This window comes from Hippopotamus amphibius, chromosome 7, assembly GCF_030028045.1.
Source record: "Hippopotamus amphibius kiboko isolate mHipAmp2 chromosome 7, mHipAmp2.hap2, whole genome shotgun sequence".
NCBI classification, from domain to species: Eukaryota; Metazoa; Chordata; class Mammalia; order Artiodactyla; family Hippopotamidae; genus Hippopotamus; species Hippopotamus amphibius.
The window spans coordinates 44490889-44505476 of record NC_080192.1 but is presented as its reverse complement, the minus strand read 5'-3'; the positions used below and the strand labels follow the sequence as shown (position 1 = coordinate 44505476).

General features: G+C 35.3%; 1 protein-coding gene across 1 annotated transcript in view; it reads left to right on the top strand.

Annotated features, from left to right (window-relative positions):
- The window catches only part of TRHDE (thyrotropin releasing hormone degrading enzyme), a 356245-nt gene that overhangs the window by 321595 nt on the left and 20062 nt on the right, over window positions 1-14588 (top strand). The window contains exons 14-15 of the mRNA XM_057742781.1: window positions 442-539; window positions 1000-1107. Coding sequence (XP_057598764.1) covers window positions 442-539; window positions 1000-1107 — 206 coding nt within the window. The remainder of the gene's footprint in view (window positions 1-441; window positions 540-999; window positions 1108-14588) is intronic.

The window sequence follows — 14588 nt, the reverse complement described above, 5'->3', positions numbered from 1 at the left end:
ACTTGGCTTACATAACAGTTTTGCATTAAATTTGGTCTATTGACATAAAACACATAAATATTAGGTGCTCATTTTCATAAACTGTATCTACATACATTTGTATATATATATATGCATGGATTCATTATCAATATTCCTCACTTTCCTTGTTCTGCTACAAAAAATGTCACCTCAAATATTTAATAGTGCAAATTACTTACTCATACAATAGGAAGTAAAGAGGTGACTTCCATCACTGAAACTGTATTTCATACTTATTTTCTGTATTTGAAATACTAAGTCAAATAAAATTATAATAAAGCATTACCACAGCCATAATTTTACTGATATTTCAAATTTGGTTCATTTAGAGAATATTGTAATTTTACTATGTAATTTTAATTGTCAGCATGGAGCGATTTGAAAATAACATTATCTTTATTTCTCCTACCCCCCATTTAGGAATATATTTTAAAGCAAGTTGCAACAACGTACATCAAGCTTGGTTGGCCAAAAAACAATTTTAATGGATCTCTTGTTCAAGCATCCTACCAACATGAGTACGGTTTTATTTTCCTATTTGCTTTTTTCCTCCAGAACTGCACAATAATACACCACTAGAACCATTGTGACTTGAGCAGCATGAGACGATCTTTCTTTCATTCTGCATCTTTCATTTCCCTTTCCTGGGAGGACTGCTGATGGGCAGTACAGTTTCTACCACCTGGTACTGAGAACAAAGGCTTTTCTTTGCCATGTTTTAATTTAAGATCTGCCTCTGTTGGTAAAGTTGAGATCTGAACCCATACCCCTCGCTATAGTACTGTTTCCAGAGAAGACTTTTAATGTGTAACTTCCATCCTGTTTAATTATCTCTTACTCAGCAAAATGGAATTTCCGTATCTGAACATTATTTTTGTGCTAATTTACTTATCTACTGTAATGTAATGCAATGAATTACCCTTTCTCTCCAAATATTAACAGTTTGTTAATTTTTCTTTTCCTTTTGATGATACCTAGAGAGCTACGTAGAGAAGTTATAATGCTGGCATGCAGTTTTGGCAACAAGCACTGTCACCAACAGGCATCAACGCTTATTTCAGATTGGATTTCCAGCAACAGAAACAGGTAAGTTGAACCAAATCCTGTATTTCTGATATAATTTATACTGCTTTCAGATTCTCAGTGGATGCATTCCATTTATCAGCTGGAGAAAAACAAGACAAGAAAAAAGACACTGCAAAACTTTGCTTCGGGTTCACAGTTTACAAAGCAACAGCTTGAAAGCCACAATACACATATCTAGAATGTTTTATCTAGTTTTAAACTACCTTTCTTAATCCAGGTTCTTATTCTTCATATATAGCGTGTCACCTTATTTCAAATTTTGATAGCTTTGCTAGCCCATGAGAACCAAATAATTAAATTTAGGTCAAACTCTAAGGTTCTTTAGAAAGGTTGTGGTATTTATTTATAAAACAACTGTGAGCATTTGATATAAATGAAGTAGCGTAGCAAATGTTAACATTAAAAACTAGACACAAAAAGGTTATGAAAAAACCTTACTCTTTTAGTGACCCTTGACAGAAACCTTAAACTTGTATCTTATCTTGGAATTTCACAGTACAGTATTTTAATACATAATGCAAGGTTAAAAATATTTAATAGAATTATTTTTTATTTACATATTTTACTAAATGTCAGTTGTTAATGAAAAGAATATTAAATGTATAAAAAATCAAAGATCAGTGATCTTTTTGCTGTAGTTTTTTAAACCTTTTGAGGTGTCTTTCAATTTCCAATGATCATGTAGTTCCATTTCTTTTTATGCTTTGGACAATTCATAATCACTCGGCTCCAGTCTGGCCACCGTGCTGAGGAGAGTTCGATCAGAAGGGTGAGGATCTAGGGAACAATTTGTTCAGAGGATGCTATTTTACATGCTATAGGGGACTTGTCCCTGAGATAAGTGGCTGAGATGACCCCATGGGCAAAAGAGAAAGAGATTGTTGTAGAAAAACATTGAGAATCACAGAAACTGTAATCTGTTTTTGGAACAAGTTGGTGTTTGTCTTGCCGCAAGTTGTTTAGGTTTAAATTTAGTATGTGACTCCAGATCAAAAGGTAGCTCTCCTGCTTTAAAAGTCTGTGAGGGAAATCTTTCACTGCATTACTTAGTAATTAGTCATAATATCTCACCTTCTCCAGAGTTTTCCTGTTTTCCCTTTAGGTTAATCAGTCTTGGTCGTATACTGAACTAAGATGGAAAATATTTTATCACTATCGTCTCTCAAAGGAACTAGCATACACTTGAACACAGTGATTAAATCCCTCATCACTCTTCTCTAGAACTAAATCATCTTCATTTTTTAAACTTAGACTAATGACTATCCTTTTTGCTAAGTCTTCTAAAAACTATTACATTAGACTTAAAATATTATAAAAACTATTTTCCTATTTTTTACCACTGCCTTCAATTCTACCACTTGTAATTAGGCTATGAAAATGTAAACATTTATCCAAAATCAATACATCCAAAATTTGATTAAGATATATAGTCATATTTAAGGAAAAAAAGGTGAAATATGCTATTTGAAGATTGTGGTCTCAACTTTCCTCCCCTTTGTTTTTTGTTTGATTCTTTGTTTTATTTGGCTATACACACGTCTTTTCTTCTCAGAGCTGGGATAGTTGTTTTTGAACCCTTTCATGAATTTACCCATACTCACATATATTCTTACCATTTTATTAAAAGTGAACTTAATACCATTGCATTACCATAATTTCCCTAGAGAGTATTCAAGCCTGGTATCACTTTCTTTTTCTTTTTGGAGTGTAATTTTATTTATTTATTTATTTATTTATTGGCTGTGTTGTGTCTTCGTTGCTGGGCACGGGCTTTCTCTAGTTGCAGCAAGCAGGGGCTACTCTTCGTTGCAGTGTGCGAGCTTCTCATTGCGGTGGCTTTTCTTGCTGCTGAGCATGGGCTCTAGGCACACGGCCCTCAGTAGGTGTGGCTCGTGGGCTCTAGAGCGCAGACTCAGTAGTTGTGGCATACGAGCTTAGTTGCTCCGTGGTGTGTGGGATCTTCCCAGTTCAGGGATTGAACCCACGTACCCTGCATTGCCAGGCAGATCCTTAACCACTGTGCCACCAGGGAAGTCCCCTGGTATCACTTTCTACATTTAAAAATATAGCTATTGAGAAAATTCTATTTTTTAAATAATTAATGTATTTAACAAAATTTTATTGAGCAAGTCTCCATAGCAGCTGGTAACCAGAAAGCAAAGAGAAGAGGCAGAGCTCAAGATTAATAGGGGGTACAGCTCTATAAACAAACAGTGGTACTTTGAAGCAAGGACTAAGCACAAGACAGGGTGTGAACACACAGAAGGGAGGGATACTGCCTTGGAGGCACTGCATTCTTCCTCATGAAGGATAGTAGGACTTGGTCAGGTGACAGTGCAGAGTGAGGCCAGGGTAGGTGTGCATGAATATATAAGGTAGGTGGATGGGGATTGCAGACAGAAGGAAGGCACATGTATTTTGATGTTTATAGAGTGCAGCAGTTTTTGACTTGTGAGTTTGAGCCATCCATCATTTCCATAATTCCCTTATAAATGAAAGCATCAGCTCATTTCAGTTTTGATAACTCTGCCATTTATTCATGGTAAAATAATTAAATTGGGGCCTAATACTTTAAGGTTCTTTTGTTATTTCCTTCATCTTTTGTATATTCTCCTGCTTTGCTTTCCTTTGTAATGGCGCAAGTAAACCTGCTAAATGAAACTAACTCTGTGTTTACTAAGATTTGCTCTACCGACCAACCACATGACACCACCCAGCACACACAAGTGCCTGCTGTAGGGAGGGGATGTGATACTCACTGAGCTACCTATGTGTGAAGATCAGAGATTTAATCTGTATTTTGGGGATGACAGCTCAATAATAAAACAATAATGTACTCCTGTACTTGGTGCTCAGTTTAACTTTCTTAAACTGTGTCAGTTATGAGGAGGGCTAGGTTTCGTTTTAAATGTGCCTGAAGTGACAGACCAGTCAGCTTTGTTTGTTTGCTTGGTTTTGTTTAACTGGAACCTTAAAAATCATCTTTAAAAAACCGTCTAAGGGTAATGTAGTAGCATACTAAAAAATTCTGGTCGGGGAGATGCTATACATTTATGCTAATAAATCTAAAGGACAAGGAGTCATGGAAGTAGCAGGGACTGCAAGCCTCTGGGGTGCTGTGTTACTATACAGCCTGATCTTGATATACTGGGGAGACAGGTCGAATCGTTGGCATTGGATTCAGGAAAATGGAATGGAAAGTTGGTGCAGGCCTGGGAAATGAAACCAAAAAGTGCAATGAAAAGCTAGAGATGGTAGCAACAGTGAGAAAAATTCAAGAATTGCAGTGGGTGATACGTTGAATGTCGATATTCTGATCCCTGTTAAAATATTCAAATGCTACAGTGTGTTGAATTGTAATAGTGATGTCATGCATGCAGACAGATTGAGCTATGTTCAGGTTGTTAGGCTGTGGTTTGGGGACTAAGTTCAGCAGAATGCCACATTTCAGAAAAGAGACAAATCACCAAGCATTTGGTAGAGAACAATACAGATGATAAAAAGATCTTGAAAACATCAGCTACAAGAGAAGGTTGTGAGAACTAAGAATTTAACTTGAAAAAAAAAGACAGACAAAATGATAGCCTTTTTGTATGGATAAAAAGCATAAGAAAAGGGACAGAAATTGGTTTCTTTCACTGGTTGGTACAAATAAACAAGAAATAATTGGCCTGAGCTTCACTGAGTAAAATAGAGGGGATATATTATTACTGCAAGTGACTTATTATTTGAAAACCTCTATATTGAAACACTGTTGAGACTACAGTTAACTATACAGGGATCGCAATATGGCAATATGGGATTTTCATTGAATAAAAAATTTAATCTCTAATTAAATGTGTCCACGATAACACAGCCTCTTAATTTTGTGATAATGTATTATTTTTCAAACAATGTTAAAAGATACATTTTTTTCTTCTTTCTTTTTTTAAAAATTTTTATTGGAGTATAGTTGATTTACAATGTTGTGTTAGTTTCAAGAGTACAGCAAAGTGAATCAGTTATACGCATACACAGATCCACTCTTTTTTAGATTCTTTTCCCATATAGATCATTACAGAGTATTGAGAAGAGTTCACTGTGCTCTATAGTAGCTCCTTATTAGTTATCTATTTTCTATATAGTACTGTGTATATGTCAATCCCAATCTTCCAATAAAGCTGTAAGCCAAGACAGAGTAAAGGTTTAAAGTGTTTAATTTAAAAAAATTATTCAATAGTGATACTCATTCCCTAACATATCAATTGATAACTTGTATCAATATTCTACTTAAAATATACCCTAAAATAGCAGAATACCTTGTACATTGTGGGAAATTAAAACTGTTTATTGAATTGAAATTTATTGGAAATTCATTTTGAAATTGAAAAAAATTAAAGCCATTTTATAATAACAATTATAAGTAGAGGTGCACCTCTGGAGCTTTGCAGAATACATAATACATAAACTCCTCTACTCATGCAGTTAACTATAATGTACCAATATTATTGTCTTTAATGATGATAATCAAAATGAAAACTGTATCTACTTTATTGAGTATTTATTACATTTCAGGCATTGGGCTAATTGCCTTTGGTACACGATCTCATCATTTTTATTTTCATTTTTACAGAAGACAAATTCAAAACTCACAAAGGCCATGCAACTTGCCAAGATTATATAACAATAGATTGGGGCATCTGGCCTTCCATCCCTAGCCTGTCTACATTCTACCCCTGTTGCCTATAATTCTGTGGCAGTATATCACATTTCCATACATCAGTAATAGGTGTTTGTTCAAAATGATTAAAAAACAAAAAGAAAAACAAAAAAACACCCAATAGAACTCAACTACTCTCTGTAGTGCGTGTAAGCAAAAGTTTTACGCTACACTGTGTAAACCTGTGCTCTCTAATCTGTTTGTGCACAAGAATCACTGGGACCTGTTAACCAGTTTATGCTGGGCCCCACCTCCAGAGTTCTGATTCAGTAGGTGAAATGGGGCCCAAGAACTTGTATTTATAACAGGTTTCCAGGTGATGCGGATGCTGCTAATGTGGGGACCACGCTTTGGGAACCGTTGGTTTTAGGAACAGTTACAGTCTTCAGAGTCAGAGACACTGTGATCAAATTGCAGCTGTTTGACTAAATAAAGTTAGGAAAATAGCTTTGTTTCATCATCTGAAAAGTGGCAATACGACCAGCAACCAACCAAGTAGTGAGAATTATGTAAAAGAATGCCTTTATGATATCTGACCCTTATAGGAAATGATACAACATTAATCATCTTTGAAGTTGCCCTCTATTGAACACTTGCTTTAGCCCCCCTGTGTAATGAGTGGTATGAATTTTAGATAGAGAAGGTAGGAACAGTGTAGAATAGAACAGAGTAGGACATTCATAGAATGCCTTCACTATTAGGCTTAACTCTCTGTAAGTTTTGAGGATATAAGGTTGTAACCTGTAACATAAAATGTAAAACAAAACCTTACCATAGAGATTCTCAATTCAGAGCAGGGGAACATTTGCCCTTTTCTCGCTGCTTTAAGAAATACTGCCTGTTTGGCCTCTGGGTAAACATTACATTTTCTTTCCTCCTCTTAATCGGCTGCTATTTATGGAACATGTCCCTTCATAGCCTTTTTTTTAATTTCATAGTGTAACGAGATCCAGTTAATCTCCTTTCCTTTGTGTCTGCTCTCTCTCCATCAATATTTGCTTTACTTACGTGAGAACAGAAAGGTGTAGGGACAAAGGGCCCTTTCCATTATGGTCTTTGTGTGTTTAGTTCAGAAACCTCATCTTTTCTCCCCTGAAAACATAGATCCTAATTTACTGTCCATGTTTCCAAGTTATTATAGTCCTATTCCTTCTGCATTTTACACTCCTTTTTGTATTCATTTTACTATACCTTGGCCTACTATAAGTTTTCATCAGCTAAAGTTATACCAGCCAGATCTGCCCTTTTAGTGGTCAGATACCAGCGTAGTCCTGTTGCAGATGAGTGAACACAGCATGGAGTCTGCATGAGGAGTGGAAAGGGCAGGGCTGCACAAACCTCCGGTGAGCCGGGGTGAGGAATTCGGGAGGTTTGCTCCTAGTTTGTCATTAGGCAGCTGTGATTTTAGACAAGTCCGTTAACATCTCCAAATTTCAACTCTGTTTCTAAAGTGAGGGCATGGTGTCCAAATCTCTAGTGCTTCCATCCCCTCCAGCAGTACAACATTTCCTGCTGGGTTTGAGCATAAATCATACAGTTTCCTCACGATGTGTCCACTTTGGGTTCTCTTTTGATTATATAGTTAAAGGGGCTATATGTTCATTTATTCATGCGCTTGATAACTCTTGAGCAGCTACAATGTACCAGGCACTGTGCTGGACACTTGGAGGGCAGCATCCCTTCATTCAAGTAATGCCAGCCCCTGCTACCTGACTGGCATTGAGAATACGTGGTCCTTACTCTAATCCACCCTAAAGATGAATGCAGGGGCAAGGAGGGAGTGTAGCGGGGAGACAGAAATTGTTCAAAATAATCACACAAAGCTAAAAATGAAACTCAGGTGAGTGCAACCAAGGAGAGATCTGTGGTATTCTCAGAGACTGTCCTGTGGGGATTTGACCAGACCAGAGAGATCAGGGAAGATTTCTAGCGCTGAGCACTGGTGGTGGAAATGAACAGAGGGGGACATATTTGAGCATGACTGAGGAAGGAAGAGTGACAGGAGTTAATATAAAAAGTAAGAAAAAGTAAGGCAATAATGACAATTGACTAGAATAATCCCCTGGGCTTAAATTTTCATGCATGTGAATTGCCGAAAATGACATTTTTAAGTCTAAATCTAAAACTCTCTTCATACATTTAAATAATTGCAAGGATTTAAACTCCAGCGTATTGTAAATAAACATTTTTTTCAATAAAATTCTTTCAAGACCTTTAAATGTATCCAGTGGATTTGAAACACCATAGCTATTTTATACCCATCATTAGCCATTTAAAAATATGATTACGTTCTTATTTACTAGTCACAAATGTCATATTATTTTTTTCTCCTCCCTCAAATTGTATTCCAGTATATTTTTGCTTGAAAATCTTTTTTGGATCACCCTCTCATACTTCTCTGCAATAAAAAATACACAGAACACACATAGACATACACACACACATTTTTTCATGTCATCATAAAATCCTGTGTTACATGTTTTTTTCTAAATTGGGTTTTCGTTACAATTGTTTCTTGTATATACTGGATCAACATAAATACATTGCAAATTTTGGTAAATAATTTCTAAACATGAAAATCAAAATTATTAAATATAAAAGTAAAAATTGAAACTGGCCTTTTTTCCATTTAGTTTATATACTCACAGATAAATATTACTCACTGCTAGAATGAGAAAAGTTTCACCATCAATTCTACTCATATTTTTATGTTAAAGTGCTGAAAAAACCTTGTGCATGAAAATAGATGGGAATGGAATTTGTTTTGTTACAGGAGTGTAACACAATTCTTCAAAATCTTTCCAAGTTTTGTGCCAAAAATCACATGGTAATCTATCACCAAAATTTAATTATCACCTGACAGCTTGATCAGCCCCTTCTTCAAATTTTATGGAAGCAGAGATTTTTGAAAATTAAAAACTCATTTTCTAGTTATCAACACCAGTATTTAGAATTTTCTCTTTATTTGGTACTGCAGTACAATGTACCCTCAGAAGATGCAAGATGAATGAATGAGAACTATGCCTCTCTCCTGGAGAGTGAAAGAAAGTGGGAGAAGGGTTTTTATGAGAAGTATTTTTATAAGAGTTTAGAATTTGGAAATGGATTGCCGTAACGCTACCTATATCCTTAGGTATTCCTTGAAAAGTCTTACCTTACCCCCAGAGGTACGAACACCTCATTTTGAAGACCCTTGCACTAGGATGTAGGTAGAAATGGAAAGGATGAGAAGTAGATGAGATTGTCTAGGAAGAGAACATAATGTAAGAAGGGAGTTCAAGGCTAAGAACTGAGATATCACAACATGGAATAGCTGGGTATAATTCACACATGTTGTGGTCCTTGAAGCTGAACATTTACAGTGTATTCTAAAAATTTTACTTCACCTGCCAAATTTTGTATATTTTTCACTTACTGTTAATCCTTTCCACTATAAATTTTAAAAGTTGCATCTATTTAGACATGTAGATATATCTATAGATATAGATACGTAAAAATGGTATATAGTCTAAGAACTTATGTCTGAAATTTTTTCTTGTAGATGTCACTAGAGACTTTATATAATTCTTAAATTTACTTGTCATTTCCCATGAAAGAATACAACTGCTTGCCTCTATCTTGACTTATAAAATAGGCAGTTTATATCTAAAATAATTTTTTAAATAGTTTCAGAATAGTTTTTATGACTTTCTCATGTTTCAAATATTTGACTCAAAGCATTATTTTTCTACATTAGCCAATACTGCTTTACAAGTCAAGTTACATATTTCTTTATCTCCTACCAACATCTGGCATAGAAACATAGAAACTGCCTTTTCTTTGGTCAGAGTATCAGAAATTATTTAATTTTTAATTTCTGAGAATTTAGGAAGTATGCTGCAAAAGGCAGTTTTAGTCCCAGTGGATTATGTTAAGTAGCTTAAAACTTATTGACCTGTATTTTTAGTTTTCCACATTTTTACTTGCATGTGAGCATCCTATACTGTAATTTACTTGGCTAGTTCTTTATTTCACACTGTGCAGTTGAGACACTCACTGTTAATAGAGAACTTCGTGCACCCTGGGTGAGAATTCCACCCTTAATCATTCTTGTTCTTTATAACAGACCCTTTGAAGCGAGGGGAAGACTATATTGAATTCAAGTAGGTATACTTGAATGTTTGTAATGGAGATTTTAATAGTACTTTCAGCTAGTTTCCCCTGGTGCAAAAATTGAGCGTATATATTTTTGTTTACTTTTTAACATGCTTGGGGAAAAAAAGAAAAAACCTTAAAGGATAAACACTTTCCTTCTATCACCTTTCTTCCCTAGGAATTTTACATTGTAGTAGTTGTGGCCAGTCACCTCATTATGAATTGTTGTCTGCATAACTCCAGCAGAGAGAATCTTTAAAGCAGAGAGTGTTGTGGGAACCTCTGGAATAAATCACGATTACCTTCGAAATCATCACCATCATTGACATCTTATTTGGAATTTATTCCTCCGTAGTTTTTTAAAGCGAAAGCATAAAATCTTTAGCATGCTGCGTCCCTCACTGTGCTGGATGCAGTGTTACAGGGCCAGGCTCACCAGTCACATTTGAGTAATGGAATAGCTGGGTCATAGTCAATATGCTTTCTAACGTTCAGCTTTATTTCTAAAATAAAAGTATTTTTTCCATAGTAATATCTATCAATGTGATTGCTCAGTATTAATTCAGACCCTTACAGCACTTGATTCATGTACCACATTTACCCTGAGTACCTGCCATATCCCAGGCATCAGGCTAAACCGCGCGGGGATCGTGATGAGTGAAAGGACACAGTTCCTTCCTTCCTGAAGCTGACAGTCCGGTGGGGTCAGATGTCATACAAATACTGTACGATTTTAGTGTATTGAGCACCAGAGGGAGATTTATAAGAAAAGAGCAATTTGACCTGTCAGTGAGGCTGACATTCCTGCAGAGTGACAACTGACCTGAGGCCTTCAGGAAAGATACATGTTCACTGGGCAAAGAGGGAAAAGAGATGTTAAGAGGAAGGAACAGTGTGTATCAATGGCCCTTCTTATTAATTATCTATTTTGTATATAGTAGTGTGTATATGTCAAGCCCAGTCTCCCGATATATCCCTCCCCTGACCCTTTCCCCTCTGGTAACCGTAAATTAGTTTTCTACCTCTGTGACTCTATCAGGGAATTCTACTCAATACTCTGTAATGACCTATATGGGAAAAGAATCTGAAAAGAGTGGATCTATGTATACGTATAACTGATTCACTTTGCTGTACAGCCGAGATTGGCACAATATTGTAAATCAACTACACTCCAATAAAAATTTTAAAAAAAAGAAAAGAAAAATGCACCTAAAAAAAAAAAAGGGGGCTTTCTCAATGTCATTTCTCAAGATTAAAGTCTTGGTACTTTCAAAAGTTTAGCTGATTGAGCAGAATCTGTACTGACCCAAGGACATCCTCTGGAAGTTTTATAATTTCATTTTCAGTTAATGTTTGTTTTGTTTTTATTTGCTGAGAGAGCAAAAATCCCAGTTAATTGATTATGCTCCTTCATCAAAGCTTAAAGGGATTTCTCTTCTAAGATTAGAGTATGTTAACGAATAGAAATGTTTTGGTACGCTGTGGAGAAAAGCCACATATGAAATGTAGCGAGTGGGCTTCGCTATCTGAAGTAATCCAATTGTGAATTCTTTTATCAGACAGGACATCTTTTTCATAACTAGTAGTCAATCACTACCTGACTTACCTTTTGTATAAGGAGAGGTCCTGTATTAAGATTACTTAAGGAGTGGCCATAACTAAGTATAGAAGAGGACTCTGTAATCTCTCTTCTCCCTGTGCTTCTGTGGCATCACACTGAAAGTACCACTTGTCCTCGCCATTTGGAGAATTTAGTACATGCTAGCTCAGTTCAGTTCATCATCAGATAAATATTTGACCGAATGACCTACTTGTGGGACTAACTAATCTGGATGTATTTTTAATTTACTTTTTGGTGTAGCAGGGATTTTAATTGCATTGAGAGCCAATATAAGTGCATAATTCTATTCACTTTCATACAGTCACATTTAGTCTGTAATCTAAATGCATTAATGATTTTATATTCTAATTTAAAATGCAGAAATAATCATATACTTATTTTCCTTTCTCCAACCCTTTTGGCTTTCCCTGACATTTTACTTAAAAAAATTATATTACTAGTCATGCATGGAAGCAAATAGTCGATAGTATTTTTTCAAGGTATTTTAATTTTTACAGAGGTGTGCTTTTGAAAATGACCTGACTTAATTTAACTTTTTTTTCTTTTGCGTATAATTGGTTTTTCCCCCATTTCTGCCAAAAGTAATTTTCCTATCATGCTAGTATTGTTTGCCTAATATTAGACCAATTTCAGGCATAACACTATTGAACTTTTGTATCATCTGTCAAACGATATGCCTATTGATTAGTTGCAGAATAGCTCTATTTTAACTGCCTGACTGTTTATCACAGTACAAGTACTAAGTAAATATAGATTTACATGGGCAACATGAGGAGTGATGGTGATTAAACTTACAGTAGTAATCATTATTATTTACTAAGCCAGAGCAGAAGCACCAACAAAAATATTTGCAGCCTCCAAAACATTCTTACATTCTCACAGAGTATAGATTATACTGGAAGGAGTCAAGTCAATTACAAGGTTTATTGCAACTACTACCAACCACTATAAAGAAGAAATTCCCGCACATTTTCCAAAAATAATATAAGCGTTGCTATTAGCGCTGAGAAGATTCTTTCAGCAACATCAACAACATTTGCTTTTTATTTATTTTCCCCTTTGTGATTAAGACTTAGGGCTGATTTTATGCATATAATTTATTCTATCTCAAAATGAACATAACTCATGTTCGTCTTTCTAATGATAGTGTGATAACATTTACTCAATATTGTGATAATGTTGATGAAAGATGTTTCATAAGCATCAAATATTTGTGTTATCTATATCATAAAATAAGTGAAAGTGGAAAACTGCGATGACTTGTAATTTCTTGGCAACGACAGGAAAAATAAAAGCACATGCACACATTTCTATGGATTGAGTAGTGGCATCTAAAAGATATGCCTAAATCCTAAACCCCATCTGTGAATTTGACCTTATCTGAAAATAGGATCTTTGCAGATGTAATTAAATTAATGATTTTGAGATAGAACTGCATGGATTTAGGGTACACTCTAAGTCCAGTGTTGAGTGTCCTTATCAGAGACAGAAGAGAAAGAACAGAGAAACACAGGGGGAAATTCATGTGAAGACAGAGGTAGAGACTGAAGTAGCGCATTTACTTGCCAAGGAATGTGAAGGATTGCCAGAGCCACCAAAAGCTAGGAGAGAGGCATGGAACAGATCCCTCAGAACCTCCAGGAGAAAGCAACCTGCTGACACCTTGATTGTGGACTTCTGGCTATAAGAACTGTGAGAGAATAAATTTCTGCTGTGTTAAGCAACCAAGTTCGTGGTAATTTGTTACAGCAGCCATAGGAAACTAATGCACACTTTAGCCTCTGCCTTGCAATCAAAACTTAGTACATAATCAATATTTGGGAATGTGTTTCTCTGTTTGACGAGATTTCAAGGAGTGCTACTGATGGATATCAGATAACTCTTCTAATTTTCACTAACCTCACTCTGTTCTTAAGCTTTTCATCATGAAATGGCAGAATAAAAGAAGATTTGAGAAGGCAGGTTCTTCTTGTTCCTCATAAAATTCAGACAAAATTAATATTGTGATTCCTCAGAATGTTATTTTTTAATTGTGTAGGGAAAAAGATGGGAGTGGCCTATTACATGAAGACAGAATAATACATAGAGATATTCCTAAAATTCACAGCAAAGAACCCATCCTCGTGTTTCAGAATCCCTTGATGTCTAAATATTTAGAAAGAGGTTTTTTTTTTCTTTCTAGTGACTTGAGAGTCTTTCTATAATTAAAAAACCAAGCTAAAAAAAATTGAAGTGACTTTTATTTTCATATATATACAAACCTTGCTTATTTTATGTCGAAATGAACATGCAGTGCAGGCATGCAGTGTGCACTGCTTTCTTCTCTTCATGCACATGCAGCACTATAACCAACACCTGCCGATGACATGTATATGTGCATGCATACATGTCACTTATTTCAGAAAGTCATAACATTTGTGTCAACTCTTTGAAAGTATATTTTTTCTCAGTTGTATTATCTCCCAGTGCAAAATATGCCTTCTAGCTTGTTTTGTAACTTTTTCATCCACTCTTACCGTTCTCCCTTTCTCCAGAACCCAGATTCTATTTTTTAATCAAAATAGGAATAGATTTTTTATAACTGTATTTAATTGTCAATTGTGTAATAGGAATAGATTTTTTATAACTATGTTTAATTATCAATTACATTTTCAAATTTAATTGTATACATCCTTAACACGCATACATGTATTACAAAGTTTATCATGGTTTCACAACTTTTTCACAGGAGGATAAAAGTATATTTCAGTTGAATCCATGGAACATCCAGGATTTGATGGGAATAAGAATATTTCTCTGTTTTTAAAAAACAGCATTTTCTTATGTAGTGAATCTAACGCACAGAATTACATTTTGGTCAATGCACAGGCACACGTGCACACACACACACACACACACACACCGAATAGTAAAATTTATTTTAGCCACATAAAATCTTTTAGTTGGAGACCTTTCAAGTGAGGAAAATATATTAATTACTGCCTACTCATGACAGTTTACTTGTAATGCCTAAAAAAATTATCTAAA